At 40.5% G+C, this 20,762-nt stretch overlaps 1 protein-coding gene across 2 annotated transcripts in view; it reads right to left on the reverse strand.

Moving 5' to 3' along the window:
• LOC107823786 (protein SUPPRESSOR OF QUENCHING 1, chloroplastic-like) overlaps window positions 1-12,201 on the reverse strand; it is a 33,645-nt gene extending 21,444 nt beyond the window's left edge. For both annotated transcript variants that reach the window (XM_075217599.1, XM_075217600.1), the window contains exons 1-13: window positions 11,743-12,201; window positions 10,832-10,932; window positions 10,649-10,705; window positions 10,467-10,561; window positions 9,206-9,305; window positions 3,577-3,635; window positions 3,078-3,205; window positions 2,643-2,763; window positions 2,100-2,187; window positions 1,922-2,000; window positions 1,618-1,678; window positions 1,352-1,427; window positions 416-526 (exon numbers count right to left, since the gene is read on the reverse strand). In XM_075217599.1, the coding sequence (XP_075073700.1) occupies window positions 416-526; window positions 1,352-1,427; window positions 1,618-1,678; window positions 1,922-2,000; window positions 2,100-2,187; window positions 2,643-2,763; window positions 3,078-3,205; window positions 3,577-3,635; window positions 9,206-9,305; window positions 10,467-10,561; window positions 10,649-10,705; window positions 10,832-10,932; window positions 11,743-12,097 (1,431 nt within the window). In that variant the 5' untranslated portion in view covers window positions 12,098-12,201. The remainder of the gene's footprint in view (window positions 1-415; window positions 527-1,351; window positions 1,428-1,617; window positions 1,679-1,921; window positions 2,001-2,099; window positions 2,188-2,642; window positions 2,764-3,077; window positions 3,206-3,576; window positions 3,636-9,205; window positions 9,306-10,466; window positions 10,562-10,648; window positions 10,706-10,831; window positions 10,933-11,742) is intronic.
• Window positions 12,202-20,762: the final 8,561 nt, after the last annotated feature.

The following is a 20,762-nucleotide window of genomic DNA, read 5'->3' on the forward strand; positions in this document are numbered from 1 at the left end:
ACTAAATTGATAACCAATATTAGCTTCTTCTCCTGTTATTTGGATAAGAAATATTGGCTTCCTCTTAAAAAAAGATTCTTTTATGAAAGGGGCATGAACAATTATCTTATGTTCATTTCACGCATATGAGACTAGCAATTATTTGAGGTCGTGCTATCTTTATTAGTTTCAGGTTCTTTATTTATTTGTGTTTTACGCATGTCCTATATTGATTTGACCGTCAGTATTAACTCAGAAAGCTAATAAATTAGCCCAATTAAAAGCTACTAAAGCTCCTTCTTCTTTGACAGCACTAGCAATCTGCAAAACTCATTTGATGCCTATTCTCAGACGATCAAATTGTAGTAGACAGAATAACATTTCAATAAAGCTGAGACTGAAACCCTAAAGGTGAAAGGGTGAAAGACAATCTTACAGGCATATCTTTATATTTTCTTTCTAGAAACTCCAGATCTGGCAGTACATGCATACAGTTAATGCAGCAGTAAGTCCAGAAGTCCAAAAGAACCACTTTTCCTTTCAAATCCTGCGCAAACATAGAAATGTTTCAGGGAACAGGTGCATAGTAATAGCATGGATATATCATCCAGAACTCCTCCTTTTTCCATTTCCTGGTAAATATATGCAACTTAGAAACATACCTCCAAGAAACAATAAGATTTAAAGTACTATTCAGCAGAATAGATATTTTTCAAATTCATAATGGTGTAATAGGCTATGTTGCGAGGATTCTCCAAAATGTAGCCGCACCCGTGTCGGATCCTTCAAAAATGCACTACTTTTGGAGGATCCGACACGTATCCTGCCACATTTTCGGAGAATCCGAGCAACATAGGTAATAGGTTGTCTCACATCTGCCTAAGCCTTGAGGGGCGACGTCAGAGTTATCTTGTACATGTGTTGGTGGGAGGTAGTAGGTACCCGGTGGAATAGTCGAGGCGCGCACAAGCTGGCCCGAACGCCACCGTTAGAAAAAAGGTATTCATGGTTGTCACCAAAAGCTTTTTGTAACCAATGCCCTAGTCAAAAGATCCTTAACATTATCTCAAAAGGATAATATGGTAATCCATTAAAATATTACAACATATTGTGAAACAACACTATTATATTTGGAAGGAATTTCTCTACAAGTTTCAAGAATTTTATGTACACATGTAGTCAATAGAAAACGTCATTTAGACAATTTCAAAACTGATAGCAGTAGATACCGAAAAGTTTCCAGAAGAATTTTTGCATCAAGACTGAAGAATGACAGAAGAACATAAATATGCACAAAAGAAAAATAAGTCATAAGAAAAAGAAATAAATTTGCCAGAAGAAGCAGAATTTAAAGATGGAATTATGTATTTACCCTGCGTAGCTGAAGGGGGGCTGTATTCAGCCAATCAAGTTTAGATGGGAACTCAGGCACAATAGCCGTAGATTTCCTAACAAAATGCAGAATATTAAACATGATAAAATAAGCCAAGAATCCACGATCAATTAAAGAGAAGTATATCAAGATGTAAGGATTCACAAGATGCCAGAATACATGCAACATAAATGATAGTGATTTCATAATGTAGGAAATCTGCAAACTAAAATTAAGCTTCAAAATACATAAAACCCTATGTTTACCTGGCGTCCACATCAGAAATATAGTCTACAAATTGTTGAATCCTCTGCGAACGGGATGCATCTGCAGTGGCAACAGACAATAAAAAATAATCTCCTTCCATTATATATTGCAAGAAATAAAAGGAAAAAAAGAAAGGAAAAAGAAGTAGCCCATGTTTCATATACAAAATGGATAGAAGCCGTATTGGAAATGCACAAAAATAAGAGAAAAGATAGTGCTATTGAGAGAAGTTTTCTACAGCAAGAAGAATGGAAGAATGAAAATAAAGAGCAGATAACAAATACTTCATCGTAAGAGGAAGACCTTCTTTCTGTTCAAAAGGAGGACTGCCTGTGCCAAATAACAAGTTCCAGATAGCTTTTGGAGATGCATACTGCATTGCCTGCATGGGAACAGCAAAGCTTGCAAAGATGAACAAAGAAAATTATAAGGAAGCCTTCACTTTCTTTCTCCTACGCTCTGCTTTCTTTAAGTTTTATACCTTCCAGTTTGTAATGGTGAAGAGCAGACAGGATGCAGCAATTCCTAAACTTCCATATCTTACAACATCGCGTCTCGTAACCTGCACCCTGTCTGACAAATTATTTCTGCAACCTCACGACAACTTTATACCAAATGCCCTAAATGGCAATCTCGTAAAGCATCATGAAATGGACCCTTTTTGGGGACAAAAGTATCCCACTTTGCAAACGAGAGAATTTCATTTGTATGAGCATTATTCATGTCACTCTCTAAGCATATTTGATCCTACATGCAGCAAAATAAAGCATGTAACTCAGTGATTATATATACATCAGGTTAGAATAGATTGATAAGCATATTGCCAGTATGCACTGTTCTTAGCAATTCGACTTACTCCAGGTAAAGTTTAAGAAAAGAATCTCAGAAGGGGAAAAAAGGGAAAGAGAAAAAAAAATTATGAAGCTACAAATGAATACAGCCATTCGAGGTATTAGATATGAAAAGTGGCCATGATGACAAAGATGATCTAATTTTGATGATCAAGATATTGAATCCCTCTTACCCTCCAACTGAAGATACAGCACCACTGGTTGGATAATTATCTGCAATACTCTCTGTCCTATTGGATTCAGGGGAAGAAACAGCTAGATCAATAATGGATTGGGATTCCTGCACCATCACATCTGCAATGTTTGTCATCATAAGATTCATTATATAGTAAGCATAGAAAGGAAGCCACTATTAACCACAAAGGATATGCTAGAGAAACATCAGAACCAGCAGCTTTCCATCAACTAAGTAAAAGACAATAGTTAGCAGCTAAAGCATACAGCTTAAGGGAGCTGAGAACAGGAAATCCTTCAAATAATAATTGAGTCAATACAAGAAACAGCTTATTCGCAAGTTTTTTCATAGTGACACACAAGAGCTTCAGTATTCTACATTTGTCAATATTACATGAAAAGGGCAGTTCTTAACATGTTGGTGAACTACATACTATGGCTACCAGAGCCACCACCATTGAGGATATCTTCAATTGATATATTGCTTATCTCCTTTCTGATGAGTGTTGGCTCCGCTGCTTTTAGAGTATCTTCTGACAGAGTTGTCGTCACAGCGATACATCTGCAAGTAGGTCAACATACTTAAGAATATAGAAGAAATGGAATCAAAATGGTCACTAAAACGAGAACCAAAGAGGGAAAATTAGAATGATGTTGATACAACTCATTGATTCAGTTGACAAATGCAACAAATGAAGAGGAAAGTCCAAGTACGGTCAGTGTTACCTTTTTTGAGAGAAGGGTAACTATATTAAGAAAAATCAACACCAAGACAGCACTTAATATTTACAAGTTGAGCCAAAAAAAAAAAGTGCCCTTTCTATTCTTCTAGGGATTCTAAGAGGAGTAGAGTCAGGGTTACCAACAAGTTTGAATGAGTGTATGTAGTCCAACTATATAAATAAAAGGAAAAGGCACTCAGATTGCAAATACCTCATTTTCGCAGCTTTGGCAGCTTGTACTCCGGCTAATGCATCTTCAATCACAATACACTGTCAACATAGAGGATTATGATAATGTCTACCAAGATCGACAAAAAGAATGCTTATTTGCTTAAAACATCAAGATTCATCAGCCTCGGATGATAAACCTTCAGCAATTCATAATGCGCCATCATTATTTTATAAAGAAAATGATGTATCCAAAATTAGAAAAACTGTTCTCACTGACAGAACGTTTGACAATTAAGCATCTCTTTCTGTCCAGAAATTTTAATTTTCAACATACAAAATAAGAACATACTTATTGTTAGAGATAGCTATGTAATTGTCCCACATTGAAATAGGAGTAGTATCCCATTTGTATAGAGTAGCTATAAATAACACCTCTTGTATTGCATCACACACCATATATCAATATATATCATATTTTCTCCCGTGCTTTCTCACATGGTATCAGAGCTATCGTGAGAGATTTATCGTTGTGCATAAATTCCAGCGATTCCGGGAAGTAAAATCAGTCACCGGAACCCTTTTTTCCGGCGACTTTCAAAGTTGTTTTGCGTCTGTTTTGTCTCGGTCAGTGTTGTGCACAAAATCCAACACTACCACAAGAGTAGTCACTGTCCGGCGACCAAATCCCAGTGAAAAATCTCCGGCGGTACTTTAGTTGTCCAAAGAAAATTTTCCTGCGAAGTTCCAACGTTGCGTGGGCCACCTTCTGGCCATTTTTTGGCGATGACTCTTCAGGACAGATTGTTTCCCTTGCAATTCCGAGCTTACCCATCCAGGTTACACCAAATTCCGACCACTTTTTTATTTTTCCGGCGTGAATAGTGATTTCAAAAAAAAGGGTGGACTTCCGGCCATTTTTTGAAAAAATTCTTTCAGAACAGTTGGGTCTTCTGGTAATTCCGATCCTAACCCTACTGTTTTTATTTCATTCCGACCACTTTGAATATTTTCCGGCTGCAACAGTAACTTTCCAACTGCTACAGTAGTTTCCTATTCTGGTTCAGTGTTCCTTACTCTATTTTCAGTGGATTACAGTTGATTATTTCTCTTTATTGGTAATAATTTACAAGATGTCTTTGGGAATTGATGTTTTTGGGTCTAAAAGCATGAGTTCTGGAAACTCTAATGTTATGATTACCTCGGAACCTTTAATGGGAGGTTCAAACTACTTAGCTTGGGCTTCATCTGTCGAGTTGTGGTGTAAAGGTCAAGGTGTGCAAGATCATCTGATTAAACAGTCTAGCGAAGGAGATGAAAAGGCGATAGCACTTTGGGCAAAAATTGATACTCAATTATGTAGCATCTTGTGGCGTTCTATTGATTCTAAGTTGATGTCTTTGTTTCGGCCATTCCAGACATGTTATTTGGTTTGGGCAAAGGCTCGTACGTTATACACTAATGATATATTTCGCTTCTATGATGTGATATCACGGATGACAAACTTAAAGAAGTAAGAATTAGATATGTCTACTTACTTGGGTCAGGTACAGGCAGTCATGGAGGAATTTGAGACATTGATGTCAGTTTCTGCTAGTGTGTCAAAACAACAAAAGCAGCGACAGAAAATGTTTCTAGTTCTTACACTCGCTGGACTTCCTCATGATCTTGATTCAGTACGAGACCAGATTTTGGCGAGTCCGACTGTCCCTACAGTTGATGAATTATTCTCTCGATTACTTCGCCTTGCTGCAGCACCAAGTCACCCAGTGATTTCATCACAAATACTTGATTCCTCTGTTCTTGCATCCCAGACAGTGGATGTTCGGCCATCTCAAGCTATGGAGAATAGACGAGGAGGCGGTCGTTTTGGGAGATCTAGACCCAAGTGTTCTTATTGTCACAAACTTGGACACACTCGCGAAATGTGTTATTCCTTAAATGGCCGTCCACCCAAAAATGCCTACGTTGCTCAGAGCGAGACTACAGGTAACCAGGGCTTTTCTGTATCTAAAGAAGAATATAATGAGCTCCTTCAGTATCGAGCAAGTAAGCAAACATCTCCACAAGTAGCCTCAGTTGCCCAGATTGATACTCCTATTGCTGGTAATTCTTTTGCTTGTGTTTCCCAGTCTAGTACTCTTGGACCATGGGTCATGGACTCAGGCGCTTCTGATCATATCTCTGGTAATAAATCACTTTTGTCGAATATTGTATATTCACAGTCTCTTCCTACTGTTACTTTAGCCAATGGATGTCAAACTAAGGCACAAGGAGTTGGACAAGCCAACCCATTGTCTTCTATCACCCTAGATTCCGTTCTTTATGTTTCTGGTTGTCCTTTTAGTCTTGCATCTGTTAGTCGTTTGACTCGTGCCCTCAATTGTGGTATATATTTTATTGATGATTCTTTTATTATGCAGGACCGCAGTACGGGACGGACAATTGGTACAGGTCGTGAATCAGAAGGTCTTTACTACCTTAACTCGCTCAGTCCTTCTTCAACATGTCTAGTTACAGATCCTCCAGATCCAATCCACAGACGTTTAGGACATCCGAGTTTATCCAAACTTCAAAAGATGGTGCCTAGTTTATCCAGTTTGTCTAGATTAGATTGTGAGTCGTGCAGCTTGGGAAACATACCCGAGTTTCCTTTACGCGTAGTGTTGAGAGTAATGCAGAGTCTGTTATCTCCTTGGTTCATTCTGATATATGGGGTCCTAGTAGAGTCAGTTCAACCTTGGGATTTCGTTATTTTGTTAGCTTTATTGATGATTACTCAAGATGTACTTGGCTTTTCTTAATGAAAGATCGTTCTGAGTTATTCTCTATATTCCAGAGTTTTTGTGCTGAAATCAAAAACCAATTTGGTGTCTCTATCCGCATTTTTCGCAGTGATAATGCCTTAGAATATGTATCTTCTCAGTTTCAGCAGTTTATGTCTTCTCATGGAATTATTCATCAGACATCTTGTCCTTATACCCCTCAGTAAAATGGGGTTGCAGAAAGAAAGAATAGGCACCTTATTGAGACTGCTCGCACACTTCTAATTGAGTCTCGTGTTCCGCTGCGTTTTTGGGGCGATGCAGTTCTCACAGCTTGTTATTTGATTAATAGGATGCCTTCATCTCCCATCAAGGGTCAGATTCCACATTCAATATTGTTTCCTCAGTCAGCCTTATACCCTCTTCCACCTCGGGTTTTTGGGAGCATATGTTTTGTTCATAACTTAGCCCCGGGGAAAGATAAGTTAGCTCCTTGTGCTCTCAAGTGTGTCTTCCTTGGTTATTCTCGTGTTCAGAAGGGATATCGTTGTTATTCACCTGATCTTCATAGGTACCTTATGTCAGCTGACGTCACATTTTTCGAATCTAAACCTTTCTTCACAACTGATGTCACTTCTGCTAACCACCATGACATATATGAGGTCTTACCTATACCGACTTTTGAGGAGTTTAGTAATCCTCCTCCACCTTCAACCACAGAGGTTTCACTCATACCAACTTTTGAGGAGTCCAGTGTTATCCCTTCTAGTTCCCCAGCCACAGGAACACCACTCTTGATTATCATCGTCGTTCGTGCCCTACATCAGGCTCATCTGGTTCTCGTCCTGCACCTGACACGGCTCCTACTGCGGATCCTGCTCCTAGTACACCGATTGCATTTCGAAAAGGTATACGGACCACACTAAACCCTAATCCTCATTATGTTGGTTTGAGTTATCATCGTCTGTCATCTCCCCATTATGCTTTTATATCTTCATTGTCCTCGGTTTCCATCCCTAAGTCTACAGGTGAAGCATTGTCTCATCCAGGATGGCGACAGGCTATGAGTGACGAGATGTCTGCTTTACATACAAGTGGTACATGGGAGCTTGTTCCTCTTCCTTCAGGTAAATCTACTGTTGGTTGTCGTTGGGTTTATGCAGTCAAAGTTGGTCCCGATGGCCACATTGATCGACTTAAGGCACGTCTTGTTGCCAAAGGATACACTCAAATATTTGGGCTAGATTACAGTGATACCTTCTCTCCAGTGGCTAAAGTGGCATCAGTTCGCCTTTTTCTATCCATGGCTGCAGTTCGTCATTGGCCCCTCTATCAGTTGGACATTAAGAATGTCTTTCTTCATGGTGATCTTGAGGATGAGGTTTATATGGAGCAACCACCTGGTTTTATTGATCAGGGGGAGTCTCGTGGCCTTGTATGTCGCTTGCGTCGGTCACTTTATGGTCGAAAGCAGTCTCCTCGAGCCTGGTTTGGTAAGTTCAGCACGGTTATCCAAGAGTTTGGCATGACTCGTAGTGAAGCTGATCACTCTGTGTTTTATTGCCACTCTGCTTCAAGTCTATGTATTTATCTGGTAGTCTATGTTGATGATATTGTTATTACGGGCAACGATCAGGATGGTATTACTAATCTGAAGCAGCATCTCTTCCAGCACTTTTAAACTAAGGATCTAGGCAGATTGAAGTACTTTCTAGGTATTGAGGTTGCTCAATCTAGCTCAGGTATTGTTATTTCTCAAAGGAAATATGTGTTAAACATTCTTGAGGAAACAGGGATGACAGGTTGCAGACCTGTTGACACGCCGATGGATCCGAATTCTAAACTTATGCCTGGACAGGGGGAGCCGCTTAGCGATCCTGCAAGCTGTAGGCGGTTGGTTGTGAGTGTTGTAAGTCGGTTTATGAATTCTCCCTGTGATAGTCATTGGGATGCAGTTGTCCGCATTATCCGGTATATAAAATCGGCTCCAGGTAAAGGATTATTGTTTGAGGATCGAGGTCATGAGCAGATCGTTGGGTACTCGGATGCTGATTGGGCAGGATCACCTTCTGATAGACGTTCTACGTCTGGATATTGTGTTTTAGAAGGAGGAAATTTGGTGTCCTGGAAAAGTAAGAAACAGAATGTAGTTGCTCGGTCTAGTGCAGAAGCAGAATACCGAGCAATGGCTATGGCAACATGTGAACTAGTTTGGACCAAACAATTGCTCAAGGAGTTGAAATTTGGTGAAATCAGTCGGATGAAACTTGTGTGCGATAATCAAGATGCACTTCATATTGCATCAAATCCGGTGTTTCATGAGAGAACTAAACACATTGAGATTGATTGTTACTTCGTCAGAGAAAAGATACTCTCAGGAGATATTACTACGAAGTTTGTGAGATCGAATGATCAACTTGCAAATATTTTCACCAAGTCCCTCACTAGTCCTCGCATTGATTATATATGTAACAAGCTCGGTACATATGATTTATATGCTCCGGCTTGAGGGGAGTGTTAGAGATAGCTATGTAATTGTCCCACATTGGAATAGGAGTAGTATCCCCTTTGTATAGAGTAGCTATAAATAACACCTCTTGTATTGCATCACACACCATATATCAATATATATCATATTTTCTCCCGTGCCTTCTCACACTTATCAAGTTTCTCATTATCTTTTTTGCTTGTATTGTGTTTTCCAGCAAGCTTCATCTGATTACAGGCATAAGGGGATAACAATGTAGGGAAGTCTCGCTTAAACAAAATGTGAATGCAGAAATTGGTAATATCTTAAGCGACTAGAAGTTTTTCATCAGGTTATCATCACATACTACCCAGAGCTAAGTGTCTACAAAAAATTGTGATGGGTGGTAGCGAAACAGCATTGCACATTTTGGAAACTACCTCACTAGTGGGAACATCAAGAATCCGTGATGCAGCCAAGAAAATATCAGGAGCAGGCTTCAAATTTTCAAAAGCATCAGCAGATACAATTGCATCAAACCTGTCAATGAAAGAAACAGGAAATGAGGTCACATATAAATTAAAAGATAATTAAAGATAAAGGCGAGGAAGCTTTCAATTATTTCACTGCAAACCCGCCATTCTCGTCACAAGTGTACACTTTCACTTTTAAACCACAATAAAGTTCTATGTTCTTCCAAACTATGTTACCAACCAACTCATAGATCATGTGATTGCATACATACAAATGCATGTACACTACTATGTGCCCGGACATACAGCTCTTTTGATACTTTTGTCTTAGAGCTAGGACCATCTACCAGGTATCTGTCTGATAAGATTAACAACCAGATATAAACTCCTAAATACAGACAACCAAGATTACTACTAACAGACAAGTTGAACTTATGAAGAAATTTTAAAGTTAAGAGTAATCATGATATAGAACAATAAAATAGTCACAGAAATCTCTACATCCACAGATCCAAGCATATTTAACTTTTTTGGAGTCTGAGCTCTATATTCCACTACTAAAAGATTCATTGTCTCAACTAGGAGTGGCAAACGGGCGGGTCGAGTCGGATATGGTTCGGGTTGAAAACGGGTAATGAAAAAACGGATCAATTATCCGACCCGACCCATATTTAATACGGATTAAAAAACGGGTTAACCGGCGGATAATATGGGTTACCCATATTATCCATGACTTCTTGTATATGATCACTTTTGGGAGAATTCTTAGTTTCTCTAACTTGAGGAACCCCCAATTTGAGGCTTTACAAATGTAAAAGTTAGACCCATTGGTTATCCATTGGTTACTCATTGGTTATCCATTTTCTAAATGGATAATATGGTTCTTATCCATATTTGATTTGTCTTTAAAAAGTTCATTATCCAACCCATTTTTTAGTGGATAATATGGGTGGTTAACTGTTTTCTTTGAACCATTTTGCCACCCCTAGTCCCAACAAACAGTTTATGTCCAGCAATTCCACAACAGCAGTTATACTCACAAAGCCAAGCATCTCAGGAATAGATATCAGGTAGCATGCAGCAATAAAATATATTTATACTGATAATTTCAAATAAAATGAAGTTCTCACCATGTGTTCATTCAGTACAATTCAGTGTCTCTTGTATGCTGGTTATAGAAAGAATGAGAGGCTACTATTCACAGCTAAAGTGCATTACGTTAACTCACATCGTTATTGGTAAACCTGCCGCAGCCAAGTTTGCATCAACTTTAATCCTATCAGCACTAGATGCAACAGCAACTTTGAGACCACTGCTTTTACACTGTTGTACCATATCACCAAATTAATGAAAAGCAGTAAAGAAGAAAGAGAAAGAACATAGAGCCAAGTTGCAACACAGGTCACATACCTGAGAGACAAGTTCATAAGCACCAGGGAAACCTATGCCAGAATTCGGTTTTGCGTACTACAAATGATTGTCAGTTTTGGGGTCAGTTACTATGTCTAAAAGGAAAGTGCTTTAAGAGTAGATATTCTTAACCTTATCAAAAAAAAAGGAGATATTTTTTAATAATATGAGAATTTCAATCACCTTTGATAAATATATCTCAAAAAATCTCTTCTTTGCAGCGTTGGGATCAAATCCTTCAACACTCTTAGCAGAAGCAACACCACCTAAGAAGTATGCTTCACCTGATTTATTTCGAGGACAACAGAAAATGAAAAAGAGAAGAGGTTATTGACAAAAGATGGCAAAGGAAAAAAGGTGTCATACACTCAAAATTTGCTTTCCTAAAGGATAGTAACATTACATCAACTTTTTTATGTGTCCGTTACTTGGGGGTCGAAAAATGAGTACTGGAAAAAAAAAAGTTTAGCCGGTGTATTTGGATCCGATGGCAATTAACTTGATAATGATTCACAACAACAAGTTCTCACAGAGAAAAGGAATGACTATGTAACGCAAGTGTTAGAGATGAAGCTTCACAAAAAACAGATATTCAAATGAGGTAGATGATGGTGCTCTTGTTTCTTACATAACAAAGTTCCCCGAAGAGGACCTAATCATTACTTCACCAAAGTCATTGGCATGGCTTTAAAGAAAATGACCAATTGCTGAGATAAGGATATAATGAGGCAATCTGACTGTAGCAGTGAACAATTGCTTTCTGCACAGAGATTTACCAACTTAAAAGTGAGGGACTAGTGCTTTGTGCTTTAACCTAACTTAAGGCGTGATATCCAAAGCAGATAAGGGAAGTCACACAAAATCTGTCTCTTTTTTTTTTAGAAAATTGTCTTGTTCCCAAACATATCAATCAAGAAACTACTTCTCAATCACAAACTTGTTGGGGTCGGCTAATTCTTTCCAGACATATGAAAAAAATATGATTCAACAATGATGATCTCCACCAGTACCCTGAACTAGTACACCATAGAACGCAAATAAATGAAAAGAATGTAATAATTAATAAAGAGAGTGTCCAAGAAGAAGAATGTTACCCATGCCCATGAACGGCACAAAGTCATCAACAGTAACTTGAACACCCATTTCAGCAAAAACATCCACAGCCGCTCTTCTTGAAGGTTCTTCACTATTGCAAAGCACTCCATCCATATCAAACAACACCGCCGACACTTTTCCCCATTGGCTACCCTTTTCTGATACGATCTTCTCATCCAATTTCTGGCAAGCATTCACCTTTAAACTCATCTTTCTAGATTCCAACTCCAAGATTCTGAAGGGTTTTGGACGAAATTGAAAGGAATATTTGGATCTTGAGGTGAAAAGTGTAGTGAGTCTGGGTTTTCCACGAGTGCACGTGGACACTGGAGATGGTGTAAGCCTTAACGCCATTTTCTGGCCTTTGGTAAGAGCCTTTGGTGATGTTTCAACTGAAACCTCAAATAAAACTCGTATTTGGTTGTTTAATGGGTGGCGGGGAAAAGGATTTAGTTGTGGTTCCGTGTGATTGGCCCATTATACCCTTTTATCCGACTCGGATACGAGGGTTGTTTTTAGCGGATAATCCGAATTGAGGTGGGATTTTGTCTATTCATCCCATATTTATGTGATGGGAAATGTCGGTTTTCCTTATCAATTTGCTATCTCCTCTCTGTTTTGGCTTAATATATTGTTTACCCTGAAAGTGGGATAACAAATTAAATTTATAATGTGGTTTTAAAGATACTTGATTTCACCTAATACCAATTGATAAACGTAAAGATAATAGATGGAAATTGACAATAATATAAAGCAAACTAGTATTTGGACACGTTTGGACAGAGCCCTTGAGATCGGATACCCTCGACTAGTTATGTAAGAACAGTTAAAATGCAACGAGATGATGAACAAGAGAGCGTAAACTAAAGAGAAAATATTTTATTGCTTTGATCTGTGTGAATGTGTGTCTACAAGTGATGGGGACTCCTCTTTATATATTAGAGGAATCTTAATTATGGTATAGCTCTAATTAGAGAAGTAAATCCCATGATTAGCCCAAACAACCGCCCATGATCTGATTTGTTCCGGGATTTCCGCCATGATCTTTGACCGGTTATGGATATCTCGTCTTTTTGTTACTGCGCTTCGTTCGAAGTATGTCATATATGGTCTCGATCGCTACTGGTCTCGATCTCGACGAGCACCTCGATTCTCGAGCTTGATACTTTATCTTCGTGCTATGACCTGACCAATTACGAGACTGACCCTCGACGCGATGCCTCTAGTTTTCGATAAAATGGCAAAATCGGACAAGTTCCAATTCTATCCGTATACAGATAGTCCCCTCATTTCTTGGAGTGTAATGAGAAGAAACGAACTAAGCCTTCGATTTTATACCTCGATCAGTTATGATGTCACCCTTGTGACGTAAGCAACAGAAGCGACCGAAGTGTCGCATCGATATGGTTCCCAAGATCATTAATGAGCGTCATTTGATGGTCGGCCACTAGTACCTTTGAAATGTCGTCGTGAATCCTTCAATAGATATTTTTCTCACCTCTTTAAACTTTATTTTGAATATTTCTTGCACTAATCTTCAAAATCCTTCTAAGTTTTTCAAATCTTTCTGCAAATCTTCAAAGTTCTTCACATGTTATCAAGCCTCTCCGTCCTTGCACAGTTTCTAGGCCTCGTTACCAACCCTTTTTTTCCAAACTACAAATCTCATCTTTTTCTTTCCCTGAATCCATATAAAGATGGCAAAAATATCAAACACCGATCCTCAAAAAGAGAAAGCTTCTTCATCGCGGTCAGCCGGCGACAAGACGTCGGTAGAGCCACGTTTCGAGGAGTGTGTTCCCGGGGTGTGCAATTTCACTTCTGATTTCAAGGTTGAGAAACCCTCGTCGGTCTCTAGCCGATGTGAGCCAATGTCGAGATATATATGCTCGATAACTGAGGGCGACCTTAAACAGGTGAAGAAAGATTGTCATTAGGAGGGCAAAGAGGTGGTGATTCCGACCCTAGAAGAGGACATCGCCACTTACATGAAAGGGTTCTTAATTGTTTACACTTACCCTTTCACGTTGGGTCCCGTCGACCCCACTATCCTCGATTTTTGCCGCCAATACCAAATAACCCTAGGCCAGATCCATCCTTCTTTCTAGCGCATTATCATTCTACTTTGATTTTTTGTGAGCAAAGTCGAGGGCATGCCTTTTACCCTCGGCCATCTCATTAGACTGTACATCCCCCGTCTCTATCGAGGCAGATTAATAAGGCTCCAGCGTCATGCCACCAAGGTGTTGTTCTCAAGCATAAATGAGGACAAGGATCAAGGATAGATGGGCCGGTTTGTCCAAGTGAGGACTTCCAACATAATTCCCGCCGAGAAGATGCCATTCCTCGAAGAGTGGAATATGAAACATAAGTACAAATCAACATATAGCTTCTGTTTTGCTTCTTTTGCCTTTTCTTATTGACATTCTTTCATATGATACAGTGGTTTCTTGGGTGCCCGGTGCAATCCCGAACTTTGAGGACTGGGTTCGAAAGCTGGCCTCGAACTCTTTGTATGTTGAGCACTCGTGGCGTGATTTAGCAAAGGGCCGATGAGAGGCCAAAAATCACGGTAAGTTTCTTTACCCGTGTTTGATGCTCTTCTCTGAAAATGTTTCTTTTTTTATTCCTACTTGATTTCCTTTTATACAGGTCTCTAAGACAATGTTGTCATGAGGCTCCCATTTGGAGAGGAGGAGGAGGCCCCGAAGCCGGCCAAGGATAAGAAGAGAAAAAGGGTCTCACCCTCTGATACTCTAAAGACCAAGAAAAGCAAGGTTCGCAAGTCAAAAAAAAGATACCACCGCCCTGCGTGCAAATGTAGTTCAACAGCTACGAGATGAAAAAGAGGAGAATGAAGATGTCGCCTTCGAATTGGTGCCTCGAAAGAGGAGTGTCGAGGTCCTAAAGGCCGCTGAGCCGGTGATGATCGAAGAGGTTCAGCCTCGGACCGGGGGGATCTCGAAATATGGCCCGACAAAGTCCCTGAGTCATCGGAGGCCAAAGATACCTCCCGTCGTGATGGCCAACCGGTGGTCGTACCTGAAGAGGCCAAGTTCGAGGCCCTTCAAAATGAAGAGAATGCTCCAAGTGACTCGTTTGGGGCAATAGACATTAGCGACTCGCCCCTCCCCACATTTTTCGAGGGGCAAATTCAGGAAGCTTAGGCCATAAGGACCCTTCGATATGGGAACGACCCACGAAGGGGAAGACCTTTTTCGTGGCTGCTTTACGGGGGTCGAAGATTCCTCCGATCTAGGCGATGCATCGAGTATCTTCAGTGAGGCTCATCGACTGTTGAGTCAGGTAAGTCTTAGCTCCCTTTATCAATATCACTTTTGTCTTTTATTCCCTCTTGTATGATTTTCTTTCTTTCTTCATAAGCCTTGACACTTCATTAGGAAGCGTCTTCTAAATCCTGGGGCAAAGCTGAGCCGATGTGAGGCTGATCTCAAAAGGCTTACGGAAAAGAGAGATGCCTTAAAACTTCTCATTGGGCAAAAAGAAGAGGAGATCAAGAACCTCCGAGCTGAATTGGCAACAACTCATAAAGTACAAACGGACCTGATTGAGTAGGTAATAATTTTTTTTTGGAAGATCGATATATTGATTCGGTAACGATGACTAACACTTTGATCCTGCAGGTTCAGAAAAAGGCCAAAAAGATCGAGCAACTTCGCGAGGAGACCATGATAAAGGAGGCGGAGACTTTGGGGTGGAAACAAAACATGGATCGCCTTGCCTAAAAGAAAGAGGCCGCTCGAGCCCAACTGTTATCGGATGAACATCAACTCCAAAGCATGAAAGAGGAGAACTTGGCCCGAACCAAGAGAATTGAGGAGCTCGAGTCTCAATTGGCCGCCAAAATTGCGAAGACCACATCTGAGGCAGAAAAAGTAAAGGCTGACGCGGAGGCAGTCATGGCCGTCTAACGAGCCGACGCTGAAGCTGCTCACGCTTGAGTAAAAGAAATTTTCGATGTTGTTTAGGCTCGAGCATTCTGCATTTTCGAGCATGCCAGTCTTATAGAGAGACTATCGAGGAGATTCATGCTCGTGGCTTTGACCTTGCCATCGAGATCGAGAGTGAGAAAGTACTCAAGACCGAAGCTAGAGCGTTGCTTTCTTCTAATGACGATGTCTCCGGGAGTGCAAGTGGATCTAAGAGTGGAGAAGATGAAGAGGAGGTTGATCGCAGCCTACCCCACACTACTAAAAAGCAGGAAGAGAGGGTCACAATAGCTTTTACCCGATTTGTGTGTCGGGATCAATTTTCACATAGATCTAGGAATGGAGTCGAGTATCTATTTAGGTTGGAATTGCGTATTTGTTCCAAATATCACTTCTAATCATTTTTGGGTTTTCTTTATATTCTACTATTATCAAACTACAAATTATAATTGCTACTAGATTAACTACAAGTAAATTGCTACAAGTTGTATCTAATAGTTTAAAAGGCACTAGGGTAGTGGCATCCTCCTAGGTGGACAATTGACGGGTAATTGAACATAAGGCATGATTGACATGGTTGGAGAATATGTGATAGCCGTTGCACAATTTTACCCACTCTCACACCTCTCGGTAGAGATAGTGATTTCGCCCAATTGACTTTCTCAAGACCAATAGGGTAGGAACATTTGCTCAAGCAACTGTGGTTCAAGTCGGGTATTACTCTCTTGAGGTTTAACCCTTTAGTTGGGACTATCAATTCTCTTGAGTCCATCCCAATTCCTTGTTGGGTCAATTTCGGAGACTTACGCTCTCTTTCTCAAGAAGAACCCAAGTCAACTTAGTACAAACTAGTATTTGTAACCACTAATTCATATATTAAACCATGAAATTGACCCAAATAACAAACACTCATAGTCAAACAACCTTAAATTACAACATCCATCAATTACCCACACTAGGGTTGAGCCACAACCTAAGCTAATGGGTTTAACTACTCATGCTTGAAGAGAAAAAACAGAGAAATGGATGAAGATAAAGACATATTAATTAATTGCTAAGGTAAATACAAAGATTCAGTGATAAAAACTAAGTAAAAATGCCCAAAATGACTAAGAAAAGTCTTCTCACGAGCGCAACTAACGTCTAATAATATCTGATACCCTAAAAATGGAAAAAGGTTCTATTTATACTAAGCTGGAAAAACTGGACAAAATTTCCCCTGCGGGTTTAGTGAGGACCGCACAAAATGGTGTGAGGTCTCACTAGGCTCTTGAGCTTGCAATCTTGACTATCTGAACCCAGGCTTCGCGGACCGCACAAAATGGACTACGGCCGCGGAGGCTTCTAGCGCGGTCCACACAAACTCGACCGCGGACCGCACAGGCTTGAACCTTTGAACTTGGCATCTCTCTGAATCTTGTATCTGCGGACCACATAGAATGGGAGTGCGGCCGCAGAGGTCCACCGCGGACCGCACAGAGTGTAGTGCGGTCGCATTGCTTCGAAGCCTAAAATGTTGAGCCGCATTGCTTCCACCGCGGTCCGCACTAGGCCTGTTTTTCCTGAGTTTGTCTTGTCTTTGGTACTTGTGCAAGTTTCACTCCTTTTGAGCTGATCTTTGACATTTTGTCACTTTATTGATTAAACTTGCAATCAAGCACAACTTATGAGCCTTTTGGGACTATTTTGTATGAATTTATAATCAAAGCGCAAGCAAAAAAGAGCATAAAATGCGTCAAAATCCCTAGTTATCAACTCCCCCAAACTTAAGTTTTTGCTTATCCTCAAGCAAACAAAATAAGACACACCCCTTAAGGGAAAATCCAAGAAATTTTCAGCTGTCCTAAAGCAACCTCAACTAGCATCAATTGGGACTAAAAATTGCCCTTAATACAAATGAATCATTAACAACATTTGACCTTTGAAAACCCATGGATCAAGTGCGACACAAGAGCATCAAGAGTTGACTCAAAGAACTCTCTCAATTACTTTGGTCATTGTGGAACCCAAACTCACACATCCTCAACTCTCCCTAAGCAAACCTCACCTTTTTAGAATATTGGACACAAACCGAGGTTAATGGAAATTCGTTCATCTCTCTCAAGAAAAAGTCACAAGTCCGGCTTTAAGTACCATATGCCTGCCCTTTATATGAGTATCCACTAATGTAAGCTTCATTCAACTCAAGATCATATAGGGCTTTTGTGGAGTCATTATGAAGGTTTTTGGTTCAGCGTAGGAAATGTTTTGGTCTAAGTGGGTTCCATCTTTCCTTAAGAACTTCTTTTGATTCATTTGGCAAACATTCTCTTGACTCTTTGAGTCATTTCACTTCTTTTCTAAGGGGTTAGAAAGACACATTGTCACTCTTTCTTATGCTTTTCAAACCTTTTCTCCTTTTTCAACTTTTCCACACCTTTCATTCTTTGTTTTTCTTGAATCCCTCTTTATTCCTTTTCACATTGATCATTTTTTTTGTCTTTTGCTTTTCTTTCTTTTTCATTGCCTTTTCTTTTCTTCGTTTTTTTGTGCCTTTTTACCACTTTGTTTCCATCCTCGTCTCTCCCCCCAAACTTATACTTTTGCCATGTGCTAAAGGAAAGATCGGGTGCCAAGAGAGGGTATCTTTTAGAACGGGTATAGGCTTGTATCATGATTCTTGAAAGATGAAAGTCTAAGGCTCAAAAGGGTTAACTAGGGATCATATCATTGGTAGGCTATGGATTTGTGCAAACTAACATTTGGATCAAGGAGAGCCTATAATCATTCCTCAAGTCAAAATTCACTTATGATTTCGCCTCAACAAACATTCAGGGCAAGTTCTAGACCAATGGCTCGGGACTTAGACTTGCAATTCAATGACTCACCACACAAGCTAAGGAATTGCTAAAGACATAGAGTCGGGGGCCCACAACGACCTTCGATACGATTTGAGCACACAATGGTCCCGAAAAACCACTTGATAATTATCGGTCAACACAAGAGTCTCAAGGTCACGACTTTCACCATTCTAAACACAACAGTTTGTCTTTGACCATGGGATCAAAGGCAAATGTGCTAGGCCCAAGTGAAGCTTTGCTTGAGATACCCTTAACTACAAACTACTAAAGCAAAAAGATAAACGGACTCAAACCCTTAAAAGGTTGTCACGCCATCCATCATTGGGAAGAGCCACCCAGTTCACACAACACTCCACCTTTGGAAAGAACCGTGGCATTAAGAAAACCAAAGGCTTATTGAAAATATCCAAAACAAAACAAAAAGCTACGAACATAAATAAGAAGCTAAAAACGAAAAATAGAATATATACAATAGAAAAACGAACATAAATTTTTGCGAAAAATAGAATGAATATATACAATAGGGGATTTGAATATACAATGGGGGATGAATATATACAATGTGATGTCACTTTATATACATACCCAAAGAAAGATAAAAAGTGCGATAAAAGTAACTAAATATCAAATTATATACAGACCAAATGTGAAAAATCAAGAAAGCATAAAAAATATCAATATATACAGTCATCCAAAAAAATGTAGGGCCCACCCCCTCAAATGAAAGCTGGCATTGTTCCCAATGCCAACTAGTCTAACTAAGCACCAAAAATATATAGAAAAAGGATATAGAAGACTCCTTAAGTCGTGTCTGTCTGCATAGGATCATGGGTGATCCCTGGGTCCTCTGTGTGCCTGGGAACCTTAGACTGGTTCCCAGTGGTCTGCTCTGCTGCTACTAGGATCGGGGCCTGGACCTCGATAGGCTGTGGAACTAGTACATCCGTTGGCTGACTAGAGTAAGTCTCCGGTGGGTCCACCAACTGGATGATGGCATCATCTTCTATAGGAATCCTCCTCCTCTTCGGAGTCCTCTGGGTCTGCTCCGGCTGTGGATGAGCTGCTGGGATTGGATCATCAAGCAACAGGTCCAAAGGCAGCTGGTCTGCCTTCAGTCTATCAACATCTGCCCGCAGCTCCTTCACGGACTCCTTGGAGGCCCGTGTCTTCCTAAGCTTTTTATGCTCCCAAGCAAGCTCCTTAAGAGCCTTGCTGTGTGAATCAACTGCCTTGGCCAATGCATCCTGAGTGGTGAGGATTTTCTTCTGGTTCTCAAGTATCTCCTTCAAAGTATCTTGTATCGACTGTGTGACCTATGCTGGATGAGGTGCCAACTGAGCCTCTACAGTAGTAGTCAATGTGGACAACTTGGATGAGGTAGTCTGCATCCAGTTGTTTATACTCAGCATGGCTTGGCTCAGCCGGTGGGCAGTAATGGGATGGGCCCGGGTAGATGGGATCTCCGGGCCTGCTGATGTGGAAGGGCCAGGAGGAATGGATGAAGATGTGCAAGGTCCAGGGGGTAAGTCAGCAAAAGTGGAGGTAGGCGCAGCAAGGACTTCTACATAACTAGCTCTTCAGACTGGCCAGTTGGGGCAGAAGCAGGGGCTTTGTAGTTATTGTCCTTGGGGTTGTCATTCTCGTTCAAGCTATACCAGGAAAATGGGGTTGTCGCCTTGACCTTGATGTCATATAGCCTTGGCTTCACCTCCAGATCTGTGAAGTATTCAGTGAGGAAGCTGGGGAAAGGGTAGTTCCGGTCATGCTTTGCTTCCACAATGGTGATAACTCTGGACATCACATTCCCCACATTGATAGGGTACCCCGCCATAACGGAAGAAACCAAAATAGCCCGATGGAGAGGAAGGGTCTGGTCATGAGTGGTCGGGTCCAACCAGCTGCAAACAAAGGTCTCCCAACCATCCGCCTCAAAGTTTAGGGTCCTCCGCAATATTTTGACCCCAACTATCAACCAATCAGGAACGGTACCTGGGATTGCTAGGTACTGAGCTAACCATGGACGGACCTCCTCGCCCATCTCCATCTTCGCCATATATAGAGTCTCATCCTCCTCATTGAAGCCTAAGTATTCATTAATTGACTTCCCATCGAACAAAACTTTCAAATTACGAACTTTGGTCACTTTGGAGCCCTTTTTGATGTGGGCTACATTACAATAAAACTCTTTGACCAAATGCTCGTTGGCATCCACATAGTTATCTAAGAAGT

Source organism: Nicotiana tabacum, chromosome 7 (assembly GCF_000715075.1).
Source record: "Nicotiana tabacum cultivar K326 chromosome 7, ASM71507v2, whole genome shotgun sequence".
In the NCBI taxonomy this organism is placed as follows: Eukaryota; Viridiplantae; Streptophyta; class Magnoliopsida; order Solanales; family Solanaceae; genus Nicotiana; species Nicotiana tabacum.